Source organism: Littorina saxatilis, linkage group LG17 (assembly GCF_037325665.1).
Source record: "Littorina saxatilis isolate snail1 linkage group LG17, US_GU_Lsax_2.0, whole genome shotgun sequence".
NCBI lineage: Eukaryota > Metazoa > Mollusca > Gastropoda > Littorinimorpha > Littorinidae > Littorina > Littorina saxatilis.
The window spans coordinates 31,295,713-31,322,272 of NC_090261.1; the positions used below are offsets into that span (position 1 = coordinate 31,295,713).

At 41.0% G+C, this 26,560-nt stretch overlaps 1 protein-coding gene across 6 annotated transcripts; it reads right to left on the reverse strand.

The window, feature by feature from the left end:
- Window positions 1-236: 236 nt before the first annotated feature.
- LOC138953896 (17-beta-hydroxysteroid dehydrogenase 14-like) lies at window positions 237-26,391 on the reverse strand. 6 transcript variants are annotated; one of them, XM_070325875.1, is made up of 15 exons: window positions 26,178-26,391; window positions 25,013-25,214; window positions 24,013-24,084; window positions 22,403-22,505; window positions 21,800-21,895; window positions 21,357-21,450; window positions 20,680-20,796; window positions 19,796-19,921; window positions 18,044-18,153; window positions 9,934-10,013; window positions 9,359-9,448; window positions 7,895-7,996; window positions 6,361-6,475; window positions 4,477-4,655; window positions 237-898 (listed from the first exon to the last, which is right to left on the reverse strand). In XM_070325875.1, the coding sequence occupies exons 6-15, from the start codon at window positions 21,404-21,406 to the stop codon at window positions 755-757; spliced, it is 1,113 nt and encodes a 370-aa protein (XP_070181976.1). In that variant the 5' UTR covers window positions 21,407-21,450; window positions 21,800-21,895; window positions 22,403-22,505; window positions 24,013-24,084; window positions 25,013-25,214; window positions 26,178-26,391; the 3' UTR covers window positions 237-754. The 6 variants fall into 6 exon arrangements, with proteins under 6 accessions (XP_070181976.1, XP_070181975.1, XP_070181974.1 ...); XM_070325874.1 differs by having other exon boundaries at window positions 21,824-21,895; window positions 26,147-26,391; XM_070325873.1 differs by having other exon boundaries at window positions 26,147-26,391.
- Window positions 26,392-26,560: the final 169 nt, after the last annotated feature.

The following is a 26,560-nucleotide window of genomic DNA, read 5'->3' on the forward strand; positions in this document are numbered from 1 at the left end:
TTGATTGATGTATATTTCTGTTGTATCACATTTGATAGCAATCGCGTTCCAGACTGACTTTCCCAATCAGCATCTCTCTCTCTCTCTCTCTCTCTCTCTCTCTCTCTCTCTCTCTCTCTCTCTCTCTCTCTCTCTCTCTCTCTCTCTCTCTCTCTCTCTCTCTCTCTCTCTCTCTCTCTCTCTCTCTCTCTCTCTCTCTGATCATACCACACCATCCGACACCAAACCGTTCAATATCATGTTGCATCAAATCTGTATTGTTTCCATACAGAAAATGCAAAAAACGCTCACTTTACGGGGATTCACATCAAGACTTGTACAAGTACTACGCAATACATGTTTGCATGTAAAGAGTGTCAACAAAGTTAAAGTATTATGCGTATTAATCTGTGCGTAAAAGATGTAGAGTAAACAGATCAACAAAAAGGATTAAATACGTCCTTCTAGCGTAAACGTTCGCATATTAAATTGCATAAAGTTGTGCTAGCCACTAAAACTCTCTCAAAAGATCGAACCAATTCTGTCTACATGGCGACAGAACCAACCTAGCTACTAGCAACTTGCAAATACCAAAGTGATGTCATGGAGAGAGAGAAGGAAAAAAACCATGTAAAAACTAGTCATACAAATCACCAGAAAAAAAAGTAACGTAGAGTAAGAGAAACAAAACCCACACTATACAATTTTTCGTTCCGCTGCCAAAACAAACGTGGCAAATGAGTGTGCATCTCTTTCAAAAATGTAGAATTCACATTTATTTCGCCAGTTCATGGGCATCTTTTCTGACACGGACGTCAATCCGGTCACGTGACCGCTTGATGATGCTGTTCACAATGGCTTTCCCAATGACGTCATTCCCCATTGTGTGAGTCTCCGTCGAAGGGAATTCGCTGTCCGGCTGAAAAATAATCATTGAAATAATCAGAATCACAACACGAAATAAAAGGTTTTGATTTCGAACGTGAGCAGTCTATCTGTTTTGGATTTATGTCTAAACGAGCAGTTTAATACGGCTAAAAATTGAACGCCGTAAGTTCCTATTATATGAAGCCTATGTCTGCGTTATAAACACTCGGCATGAATTACAGCCCTTCCGGATAGGTGAAACGCCACATTCCAAAACGGCAAAACACCACTACGCATCAGCTACCGTCACGGTTACCTGCGGCATGGCAGCTACTTCAATTGGACGCTAAAATGGGAAACGGTAAAACGAGACCAAACCGGCATGTGTTAGGGGAAGGGCCCCTAAGATGGACCACTTTTTGTTTATTGCTGATAACTAGCTTGTTTTCTTGCGAAGAAGTTTCATTTTGTGGTTGGTAGTCCTTCTCTCTTAGTTTAACAGTTAGGCCTAATTAGAGTAAAATAGCTTTGATAGACCTTCAGCAAAAATTAAATACAGAACAAATTACAAATGGTCCATATTAGGAGCCTGGGCGCCCAATATGGACCAGTGAAGCGGCCTTCACGAATCACTGTAAAAAGCCCCCTATACTTCAAAATAACATGATACAACTTAGTGTGCAAGTCAGACTTATTCAAATATGCTTTAGATTGAGCTGTTTCGGGTTGATGAGAGCATTATTTGAAGCACACCAGGAAACTGAAGAAGCTTATCAAAAACAGAGTGAAAATAAGTGAAATTATCAACTTCCACAAAAAAATAGACTATTTGTTATATTTTTTTGAAATCTCGAGGGCTAGTTATAGGTTATTTTCAGCAAGCTTCTTAATGAATTAATTAAAATTGCCTTTAGTTTTTATTTTCTTCGATTTGTTGAAGGTGGTCCATATTAGGGGACTCACACATACTTTGAGGTTTTGCTATTATTTTTTGTTTGCAGTAGAAACTCGGGGTACACACTGTTAAAATGTAACAAATACTGTCTTAGCTGTCATATATAGCCATTTTTGTGTTATGAAAGTTTTGGCTGTCCACAGAAACGAGTCCGTTTTAGGCGGCAAATTTAGAGTGAACGCTGCCAAAAGTGAAAACAAGTCGCGTAAGGCGAAAATACAATATTTAGTCAAGTAGCTGTCGAACTCACAGAATGAAACTGAACGCAATGCCATTTTACTCGTAGCATCGTCAGGCCACCGCTCATGGCAAAGGCAGTGAAATTGACAAGAAGAGCGGGGTAGTAGTTGCGCTAAGAAGGATAGCACGCTTTTCTGTACCTCTCTTTGTTTTAACTTTCTGAGCGTGTTTTTAATCCAAACATATCATATCTATATGTTTTTGGAATCAGGAACCGACAAGGAATAAGATGAAAGTGTTTTTAAATTGATTTGGACAATTTAATTTTGATAATAATTTTTATATATTTAATTTTCAGAGCTTGTTTTTAATTTGAATATAACATATTTATATGTTTTTGGAATCAGCAAATGATGGAGAATAAAATAAACGTAAATTTGGATCGTTTTATAAATTAATTTTTTTTTTTTAAATTTTCCGATTTTTAATGACCAAAGTCATTAATTATTTTTTAAGCCACCACGCTGAAATGCAATACCGAACCCCGGGCTTCGTCGAAGATTACTTGACCAAAATTTGAACCAATTTGGTTGAAAAATGAGGGCGTGACAGTGCCGCCTCAACTTTCACGAAAAGCCGGATATGACGTCATCAAAGACATTTATCAAAAAAATGAAAAAAACGTTCGGGGATTTCATACCCAGGAACTCTCATGTCAAATTTCATAAAGATCGGTCCAGTAGTTTAGTCTGAATCGCTCTACACACACACACAGACACACACACACACACACACACACACACACACACACACACATACACCACGACCCTCGTCTCGATTCCCCCCTCTACGTTAAAATATTTAGTCAAAACTTGACTAAATATAAAAAAGCGAACAAGAAGAGCAAACGCTCGATCGAGTCACTTTCGCAGTTCTGAATATTATATGAGGCATCAGATGGACAGGAAGAAATTGCTATTCACAACACAATGAGTCACGTTCACATAAAATTTGAGCCCGGTCACTTTTATAGTTTCCGAGAAAAGCCCAACGTTAAGTTGTGTGTTGCCGAACAGAAAAGGCTAGTTATCTCCCTTGTTTTTCTGATAACGTTCGTAAAAGGCTACAGATGTAAATACTTTGATGTAAAGAATAATCCTACAAAGTTTCAATCACATCCGATGAACTTTGTCAAAGATATAAAATGTCTAATTTTTCCTTTGACGCTGACCTGTGACCTTGAAAAAGGTCAAAGGTCAACGAAACCATCGTTAAAGTGTAGAGGTCATTGGAGGTCACGACTAAACAAAATATGAGCCCGATCGCTTTGATAGTTTCCGAGAAAAGTCCAACGTTAAGGTGGTGTCTACGGACGGCCGGCCGGACGGCCGGCCGGACGGCCGGCCGGCCGGACAGACTAACACTGACCGATTACATAGAGTCACTTTTTCTCAAGTGACTCAAAAAGCCTAACGGTTTTGAGATTTCTGTTTCTGCAACTGTTTTGAGATGTGGAAGTTATCCAAAGAGGGTGAATACAGCGAATAAAACTTTTTTGAGCGCTCTAGCGCCGTTAGTTGGTGGTGGTCCATATTAGGAGCCGGTGTGACGTTTTCATCTTTCGCCGTGTTGATATTTCGCTTCTCGGCCTCGTTGATCTAGTATAAACTCTACACTGAACAAAAAAACACCCTTCGATAGTACTGATGAGCGACCTTGTGTACCTTACATTCATGGGGCCAAATTTGTCCAACCAATTTGTTTTATTTAACTTAGAAATTTGATTCATCCTAAAATGTTTTCCTTCTAACTCAAGGGACGTAACCACTCAGTACACGTTTTCGAAGAATTCGATTTTGGGGGGTGAAATCTATTAAATTTTACCACCAATTTTCTTCACATGCAAGAAACTGACATGCTTTTCGTCCATAAATAATTTCACTTCTTAATTTTACCAGGAAACAACATTTCAGTCTTGAGTATATGTCGAGGGGGAAATATGTACACAGGCGAAAGATGAAATCGTGACACCGGTCCGCCATATTAGGAGCCTTTCCCCTACCACCCTTCTGAATCGGTAAAACGCCATATTCTAAAACGGCAACACTTTGTGGAAAAGAGAAGGAAAAAAAACACGAAAAAAACAACAAAAAAACACGGCAAAACTCCACTGCGCATAAGCTACCGTTACCTGCAAGGTAGCTACTTCACTTTTAGAACGCTAAACGAGACCAAACAATGCCGTTTCACTAGCATCGGTGCTGGCCTTCGCAGTTTGGACAGGTGCGCGGAACCGGTTTAAAATTTAATAACAAATCAGTCACGCAAAATGTTACATGGTCTTCGGAACATTTACCAGATGTTTTTCATCAAATGAAAACTTGGCACTTGTGTAGGCCGTTAAGCGATCGTCACGGTTACTTGCACGGCAGCTATTTGGACGCTGACGCAGGAAACGATGAAACAAGACCAAACCGGTGGCATGTGTAACCAACCTTGGGGTAGACCATGATGTGGATCCTGAAGTCAGAGACAGCGACCTGCGAGTCCTTGTGTTCGGCACGTGCCGCTGTGCTGAACCCGTTCATGGCGCCTGACGTCACGCATATCAGTGAGATGTTGGGGGCGACGTAATCGTTGCCTGCGTCACCCGTCAGTATGGTGTACGTGCTACCTGTAAACGGATGTATTTAAAGGTTGATTGATTGAGTGATTGATTGAGTTAGTGAGTTAGTGAGTGAGTGGTTGGTTGCTTGGCCGTTTGCTTGGTTGCTTGCTTGCTTGGTTGATTGATTGAATAATGGATGGAGTGATTGATTGATTGATCGATGGATTGATAGATTGAGTGAGTGAGCGAGTGAGCGAGTGAGTGAGTGAGAGTGATCGAGTGAGTGTGTGAGTGAGTTACACTCTAAAATAGATGTGTGCTCCGATGTGAACACTGAAGTATTGACCAAGTCAGTGTCCCTTTTATTGCACCTCTACGGATTGTGATCACATAAGTACGGATACTGTGTCCACATTTAAAGCGAGTCATTTTTACATTTAGTCAAGTTTTGACTAAATGTTTTAACATAGAGGGGGGAATCGAGACGAGGGTCGTGGTGTATGTGTGTGTGTGTGTGTGTGTCTGTCTGTGTGTGTGTGTAGAGCGATTCAGACTAAACTACTGGACCGATCTTTATGAAATTTGACATGAGAGTTCCTGGGTATGATATCCTCAGACATTTTTTTCATTTTTTGATAAATGTCTTTGATGACGTCATATCCGGCTTTTCGTGAAAGTTGAGGCGGCACTGTCACGCTCTCATTTTTCAACCAAATTGGTTGAAATTTTGGTCAAGTAATCTTCGACGAAGCCCGGACTTCGGTATTGCATTTCAGCTTGGTGGCTTAAAAATTAATTCATGACTTTGGTCATTAAGAATCTGAAAATTGTAAAAAAAATAACAATTTTTAAAACGATCCAAATTTACGTTCATCTTATTCTCCATCATTTTCTGATTCCAAAAACATATAAATATGTTATATTTGGATTAAAAACAAGCTCTGAAAATTAAAAATATAAAAATTATTATCAAAATTAAATTTTCGAAATGAATTTAAAAACACTTTCATCTTATTCCTTGTCGGTTCCTGTTTCCAAAAACATATAGATATGATATGTTTGGATTGAAAACACGCTCAGAAAGTTAAAACGAAGAGAGGTACAGAAAAGCGTGCTATCCTTCTCAGCGCAACTACTACCCCGCTCTTCTTGTCAATTTCACTGCCTTTGCCATGAGCGGTGGACTGACGATGCTACGAGTATACGGTCTTGCTGCGTTGCATTGCGTTCAGTTTCATTCTGTGAGTTCGACAGCTACTTGACTAAAATTAATGTTGTATTTTCGCCTTACGCGACTTGTTGTTATTGCTTTATGTTATGTTTCTTTATTTATATATTAGATCTATATGTAATTATCGTTTTATTAATTCATTTAAAATGTGTGTATGCATAAACTGATTGTTTATTTGATTGTTTGTTTGTCTGTTTGTGAGTGTGTGAGTGTGTGTGTGTGTGTGCGCGCGCGCGCACGTGTGAGTGTGTCTGTAATTGCCTATGTGTGTACGTGCGTATGCGCTCGTAGGTGTTCGCGTGCATGCGTGTATGCCTGCGCGCGTGCGTCTGTATCTGTATGACTCTGCCCGAGTCTGCATCCCACTCTGTTTCTGTGTTTCTCTCTCTCTCTCTCTCTCTCTCTCTCTCTCTCTCTCTCTCTCTCTCTCTCTCTCTCTCTCTCTCTCTCTCTCTCTCTCTCTCTCTCTCTCTCTCTCTCTCTCTCTCTCTCTTTTTGTCTTTGCTTGTGTTGCGTGTGTAATTTACTATATTTACCAACCTTGCTGTTTGTCCAGGTAAGGGATGAAAGTTTTGAAGAGCAGGAAGTGACCTGTCACCCTGTCCAGCATGCCCTGGTTGAACTCCGCTAGGGTTTGGTCAACCAGCTTGCCTCCCTTCGCAGAAAATAATAAAACAAAATTAAAACAACAACAAACAGAAACATGAATTTAACACACAACAACGCACAGGGCCGGACTACCGGGGGGGGGGGGGGGGGGTTATGGGGGTTGCGCAACCCCCCCCCCCCCCCCAGCCTAAACATGTACCTCACTTTTTTAAAACATTTGTCATTATTGTTTATTTTATGCCGTTTCATGCAAGGAGCGACCATTTTCCTATCTCAGAATATGACCTTCCCATCAGCTTCAGGGGGACCACCACTGGCAAACCCCCTCCCCCCTCCGCCTCTTAGCCTAGTCCGACCCTGATGTCGCACACCAAATAAGAGTGAAAGGCACAAACAAAATGTCGCTGCCCAACACGCCACCAGGCGTGAAAGGCAGTAAGTAAGTAAGTAAGCACAAACAAACAAAATGCTGGGGGAGTGGGGGGGGGGGGGGGGGGAGGGGTACAACTGCAGAAGTTGTATCAACGTTAGTCATTGCTACGAGGTATGTTCCAAACAATATGATCAAATGTCGACTTTCGTGGAGACTATTTGACACACATGAAAGAAGTCACCAGATGCCGAAAACGTCCCACTCACGAGGCCAATTACCCTGATGATCAGAAGTGAGCATTCACGATTCTAACGTTACTGTTTTGCATTCTTCGTAGTATACAATCGAAGTATACCCGGCGATAAATGTTTACTGATGACTGATAAAGGAATTACACAATTTCATTCAAAACCATGAATAGGATTTTATAAAGGTAACAAAGAAGAACTAAAAGGCTGTGGCATTCTTGTTTTTGGAATGTAAACTGGAAATGTGGAGCTGGTCATGTCCGCTTTGAACTATCTTAGGCACAACCAGTTCGGCACTTTGTCTTTCGCCAATCACCTAACTTCTTTCTTGTGCCGTTCGGGTCAAAAAGAGGTCTATCAAATTATATCCAATGTTTTGGAGTTTAACCTCAGATGAGAGCAAACAACTGGAGGCAGAGCACAAGGCAGAATCTCGGCATATGGCTTCGTTGTTAGAACGCCACATGCTGGTTGCAAATCAAGCATAAAAAATCAGTCTAAGGGGGGGAACTCTTACTACATTTACTTGGTAGTAGAGCCCGACTTGTTCCCCCTTATTAAGATGCATTTGGCTTTTCTTTCAAATCGGTCGTCTTCTGCTTTGTTTTTAGCAAGTAACATACCGTTGCACGTTCGTACATGTATGCGTGCATGTGTGCTTGTGTATCTGTATCCGAGTCTCTCTTTGCGCGCGTTCGTGCGTGCCTGCGCCTGGGGTTTTGTTTGGGGTTTTTGTTATCTGTTGACGTTTCGTTTATTTTGGACCCGCAGAAAGAGATAGCAGGCCAGATAGGAAGCAACGACAGTGATTTTACACCTGGGGGGAGGTTAGAGAAGTACGTACCTGCCACCAGCTGCCGATACAGGCCACCACATGTTGTACAGGAGCTCTTTTTGTGGTTTCATCAAAGATCTTTTTCACCCCTTCTTCAGTCCTGATGTCAGCCTGTGAAGGACGTAAATTGTTAGCATCACAATAATTATCTTCTAAAAGTACGACGTGACTTGCATAAACATTCGAAGAGACCTCACAAAGTTATTGATGTCAAAGAGTGGCAAAAGCAAAAGAAATGCCATTCTGCTAAGAAATGTGTGTGTATGTGGGGGGTGTTTATGCGTGCGTGCGTGAGTGTGTGTGTGTGTGTGTGTGTGTATGTGTGTGTGTGTGTGTGCTATGCTTGCAAACATCACCTCGTTGGTGTCATTATTAATATTATCAAAAAAATACGTTCGCGACGACCATTTTACGAGGCCACGTTACATCGAAGCGAGCAGAGTAACATGCGCAGTTGACTAACTAAACTAGACTAGAGTCGGTCGCTGAAACTTGCCCTCTTACTATGTTTGTATTTTATAATCACGGCAATTGGTAGCCGTGAATGTTCACATAGTACTCGTATACCGCCAATACGAATACACTGCTTCCTGAAAACCAGATCGGCCACTCCAACATAACTGGTTTCCGTCAGCTAAAGGTCACCACATGTGACTCTTTTTGCCCCTATTTTCTGACCCCGCTCACTTTCAGAAAGTTTGTTTTAGCGGTATTTCTTCACATGGTAGCGTGCGTTAACGTTGTCAGCGGTTTTGCGACCTTGTATATGAGTGTGTGTATGAGTGCCGTATGTTGATTGCTCCGAGTGTGTGCTTATACCCAAGCCGCGTTAGTGCTAAATCTGAAATGCTGAGATAACAAATACAGTTCTTGTTTTGCTGCACAAAACCATAGAGCTTTTGGATTTGTCGGTGCGCGCGGGTGAGTGAGTGTGTGTGTGTGTGCGTGCGTGCGTGCGTGCGTGCGTGTGTGTGTGTGTTGTGTACCGCGTGCCTGTCTGCCTGCATGCCTGCCTGCCTGCCTGCCTCTGAGTGTGACAGTGAGTACGTGTGTATTTGTACGTGAGTGCGTGTTGTGTGTGCAAGGTGAGTGCGCGTGTGCCATGTCTGTCTACAAGACATTCTTCTGCAGCTTTCAATTTGTGTGCGTGGTGCGTTTGTCTTCCTGAATGTACGACGTATTCGTCAGAACGAAACCAACATGAATGTAGACCTATCCGTCTTTACTTTAAAAGTCGAAAATAACATACACAACATACACAAAATCGATAATAACTGGTACGGGGACTTTTCCATTGTCAGTGCTTCGTTTATTTTGGAAGCTGAAGCCGATAGTTCGAAGTTCTAGGGCATGTTTCGATTTTCCATAAACTTAACCTTTTTTTTTTCTTTTTTTTTAATTTTGGAACATTAGCGGCTTCGGATCCTTTTTTTTAATCTAAATATAAATAACACTTTTACGACGACTACTTACAACAACACCAAAAACATTGCCCTGCACCTCCGCGGGCAGTTTTCCCTTGAAGGCGTTGAAACTGTCCTGAGAGCGAGTTGATACTGTCACCTGAAACCATATGGATGTCATTACCGTCACACTCCTCATGCTATGTGTACATAGATAGAGGTACCTGAGGTCAGTCTTTAGTTACCGTGTACACACACACACACACGCGCGTATGCGCTGTATCATGTCTGAACACGCCCACACACACTCGCGAAAGCACACACCCCGACACTGTGCTGCATACACGTAAACACACAAACTGACACTCTCACACGGCGCACCGTGAGAAACGAACTTGGCACACACGTCTCAACGCGCGCGCACACACACACACACACACACACACACTGACACACACACACTGACACACACACACACTGACACACACACACAGACATTGACACACACACACTGACACACACACACACACACACACGCACACACACACACACACACACACACACACATTTTAGTCTTGTATGCCTGCATGACTTATTTTTGATTAAGTCATTTATTGCATTTGATTGATCACTACAATTATATACCTTGCCTCCTTGTTGCAACACCTCCTTAGCAACCGCTGATCCGACGATCCCTGTTCCTCCAGCAACGAACACATGTTTTCCTGCAAATCAGTGGAACCGTGATTCTGAGTCAGTGACTGTTAAAGTTACTGTCCTTGACACCTGAAGGCGCACGGAGCTCCCAGGGCTTGCAATCATGCCTCAGGCATCTATCCCATTTGAAAGTATACCAAGTTTCATTGACCTTTTTGCAAGCAGTCGAAAATTGCAATTACAACTGTAATTTATTTTTTGAAGGCATCATTGTCCAGGCAGAAAAGCGCGGCCCTCGATCAGGCTCACAATCATCAGGTCCCGCTCGTGAACTGATTACGTCAAAAACCTATATAGAAGTCTATGAGTCTCGGTGAGGGGGAGAATTCTTTCTATCTTGGGTAATTTACGTCAAAGCATTGTGTTCAATTCTTTCTTTCTTTATTTGGTGTTTAACGTCGTTTTCAACCGTTCAAGGTTATATCGCGACGGTGTGTTCAATTACGTAAAACATTTCTAAAAGATGGTACTGATGGTACACAGTCATACAACCTTCTTTCCACTGCCGCTCGGGCACTGAGAACGTGATCACGAAAAAATTAATGTTAATTCCATTTTGGCGGGAGATGCGAACTGACAAACTGCACTGATAACGTTTCGGCACTGGTTTGGCTGGCAACAGGCTATGTGTAATCATCGATGAGATACTTGTGTAAAGCTTTTGACTGTATATATCGTAATATGCCACAAAAAGACAAATCGTTGGTTCAGCAATGCTCTGACCTGCACTGCATCTTTAATTAGTTATGCCTTTGCGGGTATAGGCCGACTGTCAGGCACTCAGCGATGAATCGGCGCGGCCTCAGCAAGTGATTGCCGCCGCTCCACTGAATAGACTTTGAATAGAGTAAGCTGCTTACATGATTGTGCTTTGTGTGCTTTCAAACTGAACTGAATGAAAATCATGATATATAATATGCACATACACACACTCAAAAGAAAAGAAAAATATAAAAGAGACGTTCTTAAATGAAGGCAAAGCTTTTTACTACTTTTCAAAGCAGATAAAGACTGACTTGGCCTCGGCGCGGTTAGGCCAGCATAGCGTGTTTAAAACACTTACCAGCAAATGCAGCCATCCTTGATTTTGAACTCTGCGGGGTTTGCTGGGTCTCTGAAAAGCTCGATCGAAGCAGTAACAGTGTATGTTAGACAACTGAGAATCGAGAGCGGCTTGCAACCTAGTTTATATAAAACCAAAGGGAACGCGTGAGGCGGCGGCTCACAAACTGAGCAAACTGCACTGAAATGACTGTACAAAATACGAATGCCGCACTTTTCACCTCAGCACTACTGACACTAAACTTTTGCCCAAACTAGACTAAACTGCTCGGCTCCCCCCACCATAGAATGAAAGACCTTGACCGTCCACTTCACTGTATATATCACTGTTGGTCCCCTCGTGCGGCAACTGCACAGCCATGGCACAGGCGCATGACTTTGACACAAGCGGGAGGGAGTTGGGAGTGGGTGGGGGGGGGGGGGGGGGAGGAGGTGGTTGCGGGGTGGGGGATTCCCTGAAAATGGTCTCAGTCTCGGCCCTGTTGACGTGTCTAAAATGAGAAAAAAATGAGAAAAAAAGATCGACAGCATTGATGAATATCTCTTTGAAATCAGGTATTTACGCTCGAAAATCGAATCTCCTACTAATTTATAAAGTGGCGTTTCTTGTGCAAAAGTCTGATACTGAATGCTTAAGTTTCGTACATTAGTTTATAGATAAAAGCGTAACACTTCCTTGTATTATATTTCGCTCATTCTATATCATTGAATTAGGCCTACATTAACAAAAATATCATTTAAAAATGTTTGTCAACGTTTTTCAATTTACAGGAGAAGTGATTTATTCTACTTTGTTCCTCTATTACTCTTCTTCGGTTGTGACCGTTTGATTATTGATTTGATTTCATATCCACTATAGAATCGTAGAACATTCATTAGAAATGGTTTTGCTAAGTCTTATTTTATAAAGATATTACAAATCTGACTGTTTTTCACGTTGGGCTGCATCTCATGTTTTGTTTTATCATGATACAATATCATTTGTCAAAATTGTCCATTATGCCGAGTTTTTCTGTGCATTGTCACATGTGTCTTGCATGCCAGGCTGTGAGAAAACACCACAGTTTATGCTTTGGTTTAAAGCAGCCACGTTTTCCTTCCAAATGCTATCTTCCTATATCGCCCCCCCCCCCCCCCCCCCCCCCCCCCCTTCCGTCCCGTCTTCTTCAGTTCCCCTACACCCACCCATACCTCCCGGTGGACAAAAACGCGGCAAAGCGTAAGCTATCTTCGTGTCCAAGAGAGTCAGACCAGAATGTCTCTTCTCAGTCTCTTTGGTCTTGAATTATTGATGGCCGCAGGAGCGGTCATCTATTGGAATGCATTCGGAGAGGTGACATGTCTCGTTTTGTTACCGTTCTCACGAGATCAGTTACAGGTTTCTCTCTCTCTCTCTCTCTCTCTCTCTCTCTCTTTCTTTAAAATGTAATGTATGGATTAGAGCATGATGTTGAGAAAGTGCAAGCTGCACTATACCACTTAATTCACATCAATTAACTCGCAATTTACCTCAATGCAATGCATTTTGTGTACATATGTATGATGTGTTTTCACTTTAGTTTTCTGTTAAAATGTAGAATTTTAGTTTTTCTATTTTCTATTTTTTATCTTGTATTTTTATTTCATTGTTGTAGTTAGTCCCTCTAGCGAGGGCTGGATGTAAAAAAGCAGACCACTGCTTAATCTACTACCCTCGTTAAATAAAGAATTGTCATTGTCATTGTCATTGTCTCTCTCTCTCTCTCTGTATGTATGTCTTTGTCTCCCTCTGAGTCTCTCCGCTTCTGTCTTTCTATGTCTGTCTCTGTCTATGTGTGTGTGTCTCTCTCTCTCTCTCTTTTTTTTTTTTTTTTTTTAGATGTGTGATGATCTTAGCAATGTCTTGCTTGTTCGATTGATTTTCTTTAAAATGTAATCTTTATTTAACGAATCTTTCTCAACATCATGCTCTAATCCATACAATTGTCATTGTCATTGTCTCTCTCTCTCTCTGTATGTATGTCTTTGTCTCTCCGCTTCTGTCTTTCTGTGTCTGTCTCTGTCTATGTGTGTGTGTGTGTCTCTTTCTCTCTCTCGCTCTCTCTCTCTCTCTCTCTCTCTCTCTCTCTCTCTCTCTCTCTCTCTCTCTCTCGTGCAAGTAGCTGTCAACAATTGGCAAAGCTTTATGAATTACACAAATATGTTCTTTATTATATGTATTATGTGGAATTTATGTTGCGATTTTTCCATCATCACTTCATCATCATCATCATCATCATCATCATCATCATCATCATTATCATTTACACCATATAATCATTATTAGCATTAGTGTAAACGTTGGTATCGTGTGAATTTTACCGTCGATCACTTTCCATGTGTTAACATGTTGCATGTTTCGCTTTCGATTTGTATGTTGCTTACTTTGCCATTTTATTGTTTATGTTTATTTGCTTGTTTGCTTACTTGTCGATTGTTTGCTGGTTCGTTCGTTTACTTTGTTTATTTGTCATGTTGCTTTACTTGTTTATCATTTATTAGATATTTGTATTAGAAGTAAGGACCGGTTGTAAGAAAAGGCGTCGCCTTAAACCTCTATCCTTGAAAAATAAAGTTCCATCATCATCATCATCTCTCTTTTTTTTTAGATGTGTGATGATCTTAGCAATGTCTTGCTTGTTTGATTGATTTTCTTTAAAATGTAATGTATGGATTAGAGCATGATGTTGAGAAAGTGCAAGCTGCACCATATACCACTTAATTCACATCAATTAACTCACAATTTACCTCAATGCAATGCATTTTGTGTACATATGTATAATGTGTTTTCACTTTAGTTTTCTGTTAAAATGTAGAATTTTAGTTTTTCTATTTTCTATTTTTTATCTTGTATTTTTATTTCATTTTTGTAGTTAGTCCCTCTTTAGGGCGAGGGCTGGATGTAAAAAAGCAGACCACTGCTTAATCTACTACCCTCGTAAAATAAAGAATTGTCATTGTCATTGTCATTGTCTCTCTCTCTCTCTCATCCGACTCTTGGCACACAGGTCAACTGAGCAGAGGTTAACTTGAGTGCACGTGTACCTAGCAGGAGGGGGGTGATTCGGGTCAGAAGTGGGGTAAAGCACTTTGGTCTTCAGTCTTTGGGTTATAGCTTTCAGTGAAGAAGATGCCAACATGAAATTGCACTATGCTCTAATATTTATTGTCCTTGTCTATCGGACACTTTCTTTTCTTTTCTTTATTTGGTGTTTAACGTCGTTTTCAACCACGAAGGTTATATCGCGACGGCTATCGGACACGAAGAAGGGAAGCTACACTAATCGCCCCAGGCCATATATACTCTTTGTTTCCTGAGCCTGGACCATTGAGACGGTTACCTCATAGATCTGTTCATTCTTCAGTTTGTCGGTGTCAAAAGTTTTACCTCCATTCCACACAACCGTTCTTTGTCCCGTTCCCGTACCAACCAAGGACTGCTGCCACAACAATGGAACGCTGCGCAAACGGCCGTTTTTTGGCATCTTTCAGCAGCGTCTGACCATAGTGGCAGCCGTCCTTGGTCGGTAAGGGAACGGGACCTAGAACTGACGGATGTGTGGAATGCGGGTATGACAACTCAGTGTGTGAGAGCGCTACCGTTGCGTTACCGTTGTTTTAAGTTCCTTTAACGATCCAAGCGTTCCGTTACCGATGGGTTGAGGTTCCATTACCGTTCATTCTGATCGGGAGGGGAACGGCTAAAAATTTGAACATGCAGCCCAAACTCAGCCGTCCCTACCGACCCTACCGTTCAAAGCAGTTCCGTTAACGATCAGTTACGTTAATTGCGGTTCTGTCCCGATCCCTCCCGTGCCCGCACCGTTCCTTGGTCGGTACGGGAACGGGACGAAGAACGGTTGTGTATAAGACTCGACCACTTGGCTTATGGTGGAGACAGCTGGAAGATCTCTGGATATAATTGAAGAGAAGTCTTCCTTTTAGAAAATGTGTACTCTGCCTTGCAGATTACAAATTTGTGCTGTCGGGGCTGGGTAAAGGGAGTGAAGGTCAAGGTCATGTAAAGGTCAAGGTCAAGCATGTGAGTCGTATGGGCTTTGCCCTTCTTGTTTTTTTGAATACCTGATTTTCTCAGATTTGTGGAGGTTTGAAAAGGAGTGTTCCGCTGTATTTCTTTTAGTTTTACTGTGTACTAAATACACTTCTTGTTCATGCTTGTTTCAGACATCTTCAGTGGAGCTGGATACCCCCCGCAGGTTAGGGGGAGTCCCATATTGGTTGGGACGAGAAAGAATTTGCCCGATGCTCCCCAGCATGTCGTAAGAGGCGACTAACGGATTCTGTTTCTCCTTTTACCCTTGTTAAGTGTTTCTTGTATAGAATATAGTCAATTTTTGTAAAGATTTTAGTCAAGCAGTATGTAAGAAATGTTAAGTCCTTTGTACTGGAAACTTGCATTCTCCCAGTGAGGTAATATATTGTACTACGTTGCAAGCCCCTGGAGCAAATTTTTGATTAGTGCTTTTGTGAACAAGAAACAATTGACAAGTGGCTCTATCCCATCTCCCCCCTTCCCCCGTCGCGATATAACCTTCGTGGTTGAAAACGACGTTAAACACCAAATAAACGAAAATAAAGAAAGTGGAGCTGGATCCAATAACGCTTGCAGTTTTTGAAGATTCTGGGTGGGGGGTGGGTAAGCGAGGGGTAAGAGAGACGAAAGAGAAAACTGGACAGGGAAAAGTCACTGCCTGAAGTATTCAATAAAGCCACACACAAAAAAGGAAAATTACCACATATGCAGGTTTTCAATTCATATTTTTGCAAAGTATCTGCACAAGCATGTGTGCTCTGTGAGTATGTTCGTGGCTGCTTTCATGGGGTGACTGTATCCTCAGGAATTTGAGGATTTCTTTTATCTCTCTTTTTCTGACACCGTTGATTTAACGTCATTTTTACAGGACAGTTTTTTTCCTTTCAGTTATAAGTTGTATATAGTAGTTTGACCTTATTGTTTTAGGACAAGTAGAGCTCGTTCACCAGTAGCAAAGACTCACTCAGTCCGTCAGTGTGCCTGAGTGTGTATGATGGGCCGGGGGGGGGGGGGAGGGGGCTCTCCCGTGACCGGCCACCTGCAATGTACGGACAGGTTTGCACTGGCCCAAGGGTGTCCGTTCATGAGAGGGACTGCTGTAACAGCAAAACTAGTGTGAAACATAAGTAATCAATTTATCCACTTGACTATATTCACAACAGGGACCTATCACTCTTCTTTGCATGTTTTTATGCCTACGGATTTTCAAATACTCTGCAACACATGTAACCCAAATTCAACATGTGCCCGTACAATACCGCTTCTTTTATGAAAACATTGCTTCGGCCATGTTGATTTTAATCAACCAATTTTCTTGTATCCAATGTTTTGGAGTTTAAAGCTCAGATGAGAGCAAAGAACCGGAGACATAGGACTAAACAGAGTCTCGGCTTCAATCTCACTCTTAGAACGTCACACGCTCGTTGCAAAGGTAGCAGCAATAATCAGTCTAAGGGGAAAAACTCTTCATACATTCACTAAATAGGAGGGCTGGTAGTAGAGCTCGATTTGTTTCCCCTTATTAAAATAAATTAAGCTCTTCTTTGAAATCGCGTTTTCTGCTTTGTTATGAATAACATACCCTCGCTCGTTCGTTCGTGTATCTGTATCCGAGCCTTTCTTTGGGCGTGCTCGTGCGTGCGTGCGCATGCGTGTTTTTGTGTGTGTTTTTTGTTGTTATTTATTGTGTGTGTTTTGTGTGTGTGTGTGTGTGAGGTCTTTATTGGAATTGCAAAGCGCTTTGAACTGTGAATCAGGACTTGCGCTATAGACAAGTGATTTATTATGATTATTATTATTATCATTATTATTGTGCGTGCTCAAGGTACTTGTGCAGAATTGTGTGTCGGTTTTACCATTTCATCCACTAAAATCCACACACACACAAAACAAGAGTGTAACAGCATGTAAGTTTTATGGTTGCACTTTTAATCATTTTCACAAATGTTCCAAAGTTACTAATTCACAAGTGGAAACAAAATAAACAAAGTCAATCAGACACATTGCAATCATCAAACATGTCAAGGAAGCGCATTGTCCTTTTTTGGCACTGCTAGTAACTGCAGGTGTTATGCGGGTCGGAAGTGTTCCTGGTCTTGTTTTTCCCTCTTGCAGCCATGAGATACTTTCTGGAACATGTACCGATAACTACCTTGTAAACGCCCAGTATCGAGTAAACGCCCAACCCTCCATATTTGGATCAAGGATGGCAGTAGAAAATTGATTTCTTTTAATTGTTTGTGAAAATCCGCACGCAATACGGACATAGCATTCCGATGCATAATGACAAGATGCTACGATAAGGTCATACCTTTTATATCATACGTTTGTCCCTACAGTCTCTGGATATAGCCATGCCAAAACAGGACGAAGATTTAGGAGACTCATCTGAGGTTGCAGAGGTCGACTTGGGGGGATTTGGGGGACTTACATTTATGAAACTATTAATTTTGCAAAAGTTTGTGATTTCTGCTCAGACACTTGCGCTGCAATAAAGGGTATACAAAGCAGATCTTGAGTCATTATTATTCAGTTAACATCCAAGATATGAGGATATGTTCTTAAACCATCCCGCAAAGGGATTTTTGTGTGTGGTTAAGTTCCACGTTTCCATTCTTGCAAGGCACTTGCACACACACGAACGCGTGTTTGTCACAAAGAAAGATCCGTAGAGGGTAGACATTTTCAAACAGAAACACATCCCATTGACATTTTCATACCAAGTGATAAAATGCCGCTATTTCTCATGAGGAATTGATACTGCATAGGGGACAGTACCTACATGTAGTAAACGCCCACCCCCCACTTTTGAGCAAAATTGGTGCTCTTTTTCCTACTGATTTTCTATTTTCCCAACTTTCATGCCTATCTAAATACTAAGAGAACTATTTAACTTACGGATACCTTTCCCATGTGGCGTTGATGTGGGGAGTAGCGGCCAAGGCTTATCATTCCTGCATAATATCTCTGTGCTCTTAGGGCATGCACTGAATTTCCCCCCAAAGACCAGACACCTGTAACCAAGATGCAGAAAAGAAATGGCATGTAGAGTCTGAAATATGAAATTGTGTCATCTTCTGGCGCGTAATACGGGTTGTTGTTTTTTAGAGCAAAATATAATAAAATAATAATAATAATAAATCACTTTTCTATAGCGCAAGTCCCGATTCACAGCTCCAAGCACTTTACAATTCCAATAAACACCTCTCACACACACACACATGATATACAAATCATGATATTAGAATATGACCTTTTTACACAGATCTACACTGTCATTGTTCTATGAAATGCCCTTAGAGGTCCAGGGGAACAATGACTGTCGATGTCTGTGTAAAATGTCTGAAATTCAATGTTGCATAAACTAACCTTCCTTTTTTTGTGTGTGCACTGCACAGACAATTGATGCATCGACTTTGCATACAGCATTCATTGGCTTGCTTCTTTTCACTTGGCAGTTTCTGATCTTTCTTAAAATGTGCCCATTTTATCAGGGTTGTGATCGCTACTTTTTAAAAAGTAGCCGCTACTTCTCCGCTACTTTAGTAAAATTTGTAGCCGCTACATTTCCGCTACTTTTTTACACAAAGTAGCCGCTACTTTTCCGCTACTTTTCAAAAAGTAGCCGCTACTTTTTCCGCTACTTTTAACTCCACACAAGCAGTAAACACAGAACAAGAAATCAAAGTCAGAATACATTTTATTTACAAAAATCTTCACTAAAAAACAAAAGTTAAAACGATCACGCAGAGCAGATTGTTTATCACATCTTTCACACCTTTCCGCCATTGTATTTGATGAGGACTTTGGCCTCAAAATTACTGTCTGTTACTCTGCCCCTGTTAGGGGTCAGGATCAGTCCTGCGGCGCTGAATAAATAACCAAACCAGATGATAAACACTAAATGTAACAGTTAAACAATAACTTGCCTGTGTTTTGGTGATCTTGGGACAAACTCTCATGGATTTGACAATGGTGGGTTGCTTTTCTGGGCTCGGCTCTCTTTTCCTCTTTCTTGGTGCTGTTGCATCCTTCACCAATGGATGTTTTCTCTATAAAGAAGAAGGAGAGAAGGATGAGGAAATTTTACTGACAGGGCACCTTGTTGCAAGCATTCGAAATGAAATGACAGACGTAAAATACTGAAGTAAAATACTGAAAACGTAGACATACCTGCAAATGAACCTTCAAGTTGTAGGAAGAGGTTTTTCCACACGAGAACACTTTCGCAGGAGCGCAACCCAACAAGCATTTAAATAAAAACTTGTCTTCCTTCTCCTCGATGAAAGCAAAGCTTGCTAAAAAATTATCCAAAAAACTCGGTAATACACGTCCGGCTGCCATCGTTTGCTCTTGAGAATGAAGTGTGAACTGAGTGTGAATGATCGATCGATCATTGAGTAGGCCTATCGCGATTCAAAACAATGTAACTTCCGGTGTAACTTCCGGTGAGTATTCGCCGAAAACACTCGTTAGCAGCTCATAAATCTGTGACCACGCGATCAACACAAATGTCCCTAAAAGATTACACATGTAGCGGAATTTGTAGCGCAAAATCGCTATTCGCTACAAAAAAAATTCGCTACTTTTTTTTGTAGCGGCGCTACATTTTGTAGCGGAAAGTTCCGCTACATCACAACCCTGCATTTTAGTTACCTGTATTGTCTGGCCAAAAGGACACTGCATATATAGTCTGTAGAACGGAGCTTGACAAAGTCAGTTCCGTTCTCCACACACCAGCTGTTGTAGCACTGCATGACCGGTGAATCCCTTGGGTGGACCCTAGTAGACACAAAAAGGAAGCCTAGTAAGAACATTACTCTATACATTTCATCATAGGTTATGGAAAACAATAAAGGCTCACAGCACATCATCATGTAAAAATGTAAAACAGATTTTCACAGCAAAGCGACGATATTAGTTCCACAGTCAGACCTGTCCATAATGACCATCCAAGGGACTGACCGAAGGATGTTGTTACAGACAGGTGTTGGCTATGGAAAGGTGAATCACATAGCACACAAAATACTTGTTGGGAATCCTTTGGGGTGGTGGCTGTGAGGTGGTCTAAATGGTAGGTTCAACTGTATCCGACACTGTTAAAATGTCAAAGAAAATTTTAATATCAAAGGAACAGTACTAGTTCTATCTCACACAAGTGTAAACCATGCTTCTAGCAGTGGCTTAGGGGGCCCGGTTAGCTCAGTTGGTAGAGCACTGGACTTGTGATCCTAAGGTCGCAGGTTCGACTCCGGGGACGTGACAGACATGGGTCAACTTTATGTGCACACCCAGAGACGGTAGCCATGTCCCACCTTCGTGTCACCACAATGACCTCGGTCATTCTGTCATAAGTGCAGATGGCTGATACCACCTAAACACACATACACTTGTGCATCTCATCAAAAGCCGTGAGGGCGTAAAACTCGAATTATCATATAACCCATATCTAGTCATTAAGAGGCTAAATATTTCACCTGTAGGACATGAAGCATTCTCTTTTTTCTTTTTTTGAAGCAGTGGCTGCTAAATAAACTTACATGAGAAGTGGGAGAGGCAACACTGGAGACAAAACAGCGACTGGAAGCTGAGAAGACTTCCAGAGAGTTCTTTCCATCTGCCAGATCACTGGGTTCCCTTGTAGTTGTACATGATCCCTGGAAAGCAATCAAGCTCTCTGAACTAATATGAACTAAAATCCACACAAAATATGATAAATAATGAAAGGCTCTGAAACAATCTTATACTGCTCTTTCTCATTTTACAAGTAAGGGAGATTTGGCAATTAAACAGACACTAAACTTGTAAAGAACATAAAAAAACACAGATCACATTCAAGCTTAAATACTTCAATGAAGGGAAATGCAAAGGTAAATAACAAATGTGCTTTCGGCACGTTTACAGAGGTTAATGCCTAACAAAAATTAGTTTGTGGAGGTACAAAGCATCACAAATATTATTTTGTATCATGCCTGCAAGGGACTGCAACACAATCTGAAAGTTGATCACCAAGAACACTCCAGAGACAACAAAAGCAGTCCAGAGTCACTGTTAATTAACTTTTAAAAGAAAAAAAACCTGACAACAAAGCTTAAAATGGAGGTTTTTAGTTGAGAACAATGTAATTACTTAGTAGATAGAAAGTTAATTTTGATTTGATTTGATTTGATTAAAAAAGCTGAAAGTTCCACTCAGTATAGGCATGTAACAAACAAACCTTGGCATCTGGACTAAAGATGCCACACTGACTGCCTGTCTCCTGCGCATCACAGGTGGCTTTGTAGTGCAAGAGAAAATGGCATCCACTGGAGCTGAAAAACAAAGTCCAAATGATAGATTCTACAAATAGAACATCACAGTAACAAATTCAAATTTTACAGAAAAACAACAACCTTTATGTTAAAATAGCTTGTGTCGGATTAACAAATGGGCAATAAGAAAATCTAAATGGAAAAGTGAGGTGAGTAGTAACCCAAAGAATCAAAACATTCAACGAAACTGACCTCAGGGCAAGTACCCAACCTAGCATTATTTCTTGAGGATACATCAACAATCCAGTTCTATTCATAATGACTTCAAAGGTTAAAACTTAGACGTAAAAAAATATGTTCATTAAGAAAAGGGCAGGGGGCGAATGCACATTTTTAACAAATGACTGACCATAAAAAAATGAAATGCAAGTACTTGTCAAAACTTGTCAGAAGTGGTTGTCATCATGAAGACAGTGAGCTGGTAGACCAAATAAGCAACCAGAATCTGTAAACTCACAGAACAGAAACAAAAGATATATGTATAACAAACAAATGATACATATATATGTGATACATTAATTTGTTTAAAAATCAATATAAATTGAAAAATACAAAACGGATGCAAATATCTAAACACAATCTTAAGCAATGACAAAAAAACTAACATTTAACCTATGAAAACAAGGCAAAGCAAAGAACTTGACCAAATATGTCCCCTACCTCAAAAGTTCCCTTTTAATAAAGATCTCCACATATTCAGTACAACCTGCTCTGATAACGATCACCTACCTATTACGACCACCCCAAAAGATCCCAGACAATTTTTTCTTCTACATAATTCACCTTCGCATGGTGTCCTCCTATCTATAACCAACACTTCTGGTCGGTCTCTTGGGTGGTCATTTTAGACAGGTTTGACTGTATCTGGGATCAAGAAACAAGCACACCACTGCCTTCAATCTGTTGACCATAAAAGTCTTTTAGGGAAGAAAAAAAACATGCAAATACACACCTTTCCCCCAGAGAAACTGATCGGCATTTGTGTAGTTCACTTTATACCACCCAGAATCTTCAAAAACTGCAAGCGTTATTGGATCCAGCTCCACTGAAGATGTCTGAAACAAGCATGAACAAGAAGTGTATTTAGTACACAGTAAAACTAAAAGAAATACAGCGGAACACTCCTTTTCAAACCTCCACAAATCTGAGAAAATCAGGTATTCAAAAAAAAAAGGAGGGGGGAAACAGAGGATGAATTACAAGGGCGGATCTGGGGGGGGGTTACACGGGTTACGCAACCCCCCCCCACCCCCCAAAAAAGAGGTAATTTATTGGCTCAGGATGCACCAGATAGCTCTATTTTGCTTCTTTGGATAAAAAATTTTTCCGGGGGGGCATACCCCCGGACCCCCCTAGAGGCTTATAGGCGCCTTCAACTTGTATCTTCGCAGTCATTTTGTAACCCCCCCCTCCAAAGTGAATTGATCCGCCCTTGAATTAACAGAGGACTGGTAATGAAAAGGAAATTTCACAAATCCAGGTCTTAGAGAAAATGTAAGTTTTACGCCCTCACGGCAAAGCCATTAGACTAATTTAGAGCCATGTATGAAAATAAAAAATAACAAGAAGAGCAAACGCTCGATCGAGTCACTTTCGCAGTTCTGAATATTATATGAGGCATCAGATGGACAGGAAGAAATTGCTATTCACAACACAATGAGTCACGTTCACATAAAATTTGAGCCCGGTCACTTTTATAGTTTCCGAGAAAAGCCCAACGTTAAGTTGTGTGTTGCCGAACAGAAAAGGCTAGTTATCTCCCTTGTTTTTCTGATAACGTTCGTAAAAGGCTACAGATGTAAATACTTTGATGTAAAGAATAATCCTACAAAGTTTCAATCACATCCGATGAACTTTGTCAAAGATATAAAATGTCTAATTTTTCCTTTGACGCTGACCTGTGACCTTGAAAAAGGTCAAAGGTCAACGAAACCATCGATAAAGTGTAGAGGTCATTGGAGGTCACGACTAAACAAAATATGAGCCCGATCGCTTTGATAGTTTCCGAGAAAAGTCCAACGTTAAGGTGGTGTCTACGGACGGCCGGCCGGCCGGCCGGCCGGACAGACTAACACTGACCGATTACATAGAGTCACTTTTTCTCAAGTGACTCAAAAATGCAGGGGGGGGGGGGGGGGAGGAGGGAATGTAGACAGCTGGCTGCCGGCTGCTAGAGGAGACCTGAAATGGGCTAGGGACCGGGTAGGGTCGTCTTGGGTCGGTGCTGAAATGGTTACTTTATTGGCTGTTGGCCGAACGGACATCCGGGCTTCATATTTTTGCATGCATGTATTCGTGTTTCCAAGGCCTGAGGCTTTCGCTGTGACCCTGGGACCAGGTCTTAAAGAGGGGGAGGTCTTAAATCCAGGGGTCTTATGAGAGGGTGGGGTGTGGTGTGGGGAGGGGGGGGGCGGAGAGAGATTTACAATGTATAAACATTTTCTCTGTGTGGTGTGCAAGTGTGCATGCAACGGTGTAAAATGAGGCAGCATTCATGTAGTGCTAAGAAATAGCAGGCACAATCAAATGTGCTTGAACGAAGAGCAAAGAAAGTAAGCTTACATTATCATCACTGGCTGTCATCAATGACGTGTACATCATGTGGGAGTCCCAATGTGATGTTTCTTTGGAATTCTAAAAATAAGAAAAAATGTCTATCAAAACAAATGCTAAAGTGAGTATATAAAGTTCATGTAGTTGAATGTGTCAAACATCTAGCAGTTCAAAGATATAAATCACCCTAAGGTTAAAGTTATTACAATAAACTACATCAAAAGAATTGGAAACTCTTTGAGATCATTTAGAAGTTTTGTTAAGGAAAATGAATAAATACTGTAAATAAGAATAAAATGAGTTCGTAATACATTGTTCTTGTCACCTTTAAAAATTAATTGAGACTGTAAAGAATTAGATTATGTGTGTATGTTTCTGATTGTTGTTTACCCAAACACCAAAGCCAAATTTCAGGTCATGTGTTTCTTGGTGAATTTCATACACACATGTTCACGCCAACCATGCCTGCATTAAATATGACAATGTGCAGATACGCAACCTACACACACACACATGAAAAAACCTGCACACACACACACACACACACACACACACACACACACACACATGTTTACACCTGCACTCACTCACACACACACACACACACACACACACAGTGACACACACACACGCACACACGTTTACACCTGCACACACACACACACACACACACACACACACACACAGTGACACACACACGCACACACCTGCACTCACACACATTTAAATGCACATATCATGCACACGATCCTATCATTGACTATCATCTCAAGAGGTCCACCAAAGTCACATGAATGCATGCCCACACACACACACACACACACACACACACACACACACACACACAGCTACACAAACACACAGAGTTTATTTCAGAAGACACCGCCAAAATAATATAGGTTGATAAGGCTCCCTTTCCAACACAAAAATTTCATTTAAATTTGATTTTCTAATTACGCAGTCTCATGTGGATCTCAAGCAGTCTAATATTAACCAAATAAGCACAAACCTGACAAAACAGTTGATATCTTCATCACAGAAGATTGAACAGCTAATTGCAAGATATTTTGGGTGTCCTGATCAAGAACTGAAGAAGGAAAGTGATGAATGTGGATTCGCAATGGCTTGAACTCTTCTTAACTCTCATCCCAGGATATGTTGTTTCGAGCTACTCCTAGTCCTAGCTGATGAAGATTTTGTTGAAATAATACCTGGAACAGAAAGGAAGTTATATTATAATATAGCTATTCTGATGAACACGTGGGGGAATTCGGGAGCTGTGATTGGATGGTCTCTTCCGATCATCAAAGCATAATGCGGCGGAAGTCGGCCATTTTACTCAATATCCAAAAGCATATTGAGAAAAATGGCCGACGCATGATTCCGGTTTACCCATCTGTACCACGGCGATGTTTCTATCGACAACAGCATACACTGACAACTTAAAAAGCTGTTTCAACAACTGTGTTGTGAAGTCGAATGCACTTGGAGTCAGTTTTTCTTCCAAAGTCAGAAAGCGTGTAGCGGTGTGCATGTCTGCGCGAACATGATGCGTGTAAGAAGTTTGTCTGCTATCAAAACCTGAGATCAACGCATCGACGCAAAAACTGTCATTTTGTAAGTTTGGAACAACAAATCAAGGTCATAACAGCTATATAATCGCTATTGTGTTTTCAGCGTAGCAATAGGGTCCGATATTTAGACTCGAACAAGTATTATGCGACTCGTCTTCGACTCGTCGGCATTATACTTGTCTCGTCTAAATATCGGACCCTATTGCTACGCTGAAAACACAATAGCTGTTAATATTACTCTTCCAGCTTGAGAATGATGCATGAGCCAATAGTTGGCAATACACACGATGTAACTAAAGATAAAACCATTAATACAAAATGCAACAATTGGAAAGAATGCTTGAGTTACAAAAAAAAAGGTAACAAAGAAAAACAGACATGTATAGTATATATATGCTTTGTGTTCTAAAATATATACACACTGCCGTATTTTAGTTTACAGATTAAACACTTAAACATTAAAGGATTGTGTTATTTGGCGTACATGCAAACACGCTATTTCCTTTATCTTAGGCTGAACGTACAACTACAAGTAAGAAGAACTAAAAAATAAAAAATAAATCACTAACTCAGAAAAATATAGTGCCCAAAATTAGAGACCTCCACTGGCTTCAGACTCAGAGTAAATACTGGTCGACGGGGAAGGGTGTCCACCAACATCATAGTGGATGCACTTCATCTTCGCACCTCTGACATTTAGCAACAGCAAAAGAAACACAAACGACCACAAATCTATACTAATAAAGCCACACACAATCGTCATCTTGCTGGTTGCACTTTTCGCATCTGACAACAAACTTTATGGAACGAGGGGAAGCGGTCCGACTAAACTACGCGCCAGCACGCGCTAGCACGCGCCAGCACGCGCTACCTTGAACCATAGCACTTATATGCTTTATTTTTATATTTCTAGTTAGTTCATCGTCCATTCTCAAATAATACAAAATTTCAAACTTCAATGATGAAAAATACGGAAGTTATGA

Bases quoted from the DNA above. Each gene is read 5' to 3' on its own strand.
- LOC138953896 (XM_070325877.1), bottom strand. From the start codon at position 21,406: ATGCGCAGGAGACAGGCAGTCAGTGTGGCATCTTTAGTCCAGATGCCA. The intron at 18,154-19,795 runs GTAACTAAAATG...TCTTGGTTACAG, and splicing joins CTTTTGGCCAGACAATACAG to GTGTCTGGTCTTTGGGGGGA. The intron at 10,014-18,043 runs GTATCCGTAAGT...ACTGATTTGCAG, and splicing joins ATCAACGCCACATGGGAAAG to GAAAACATGTGTTCGTTGCT.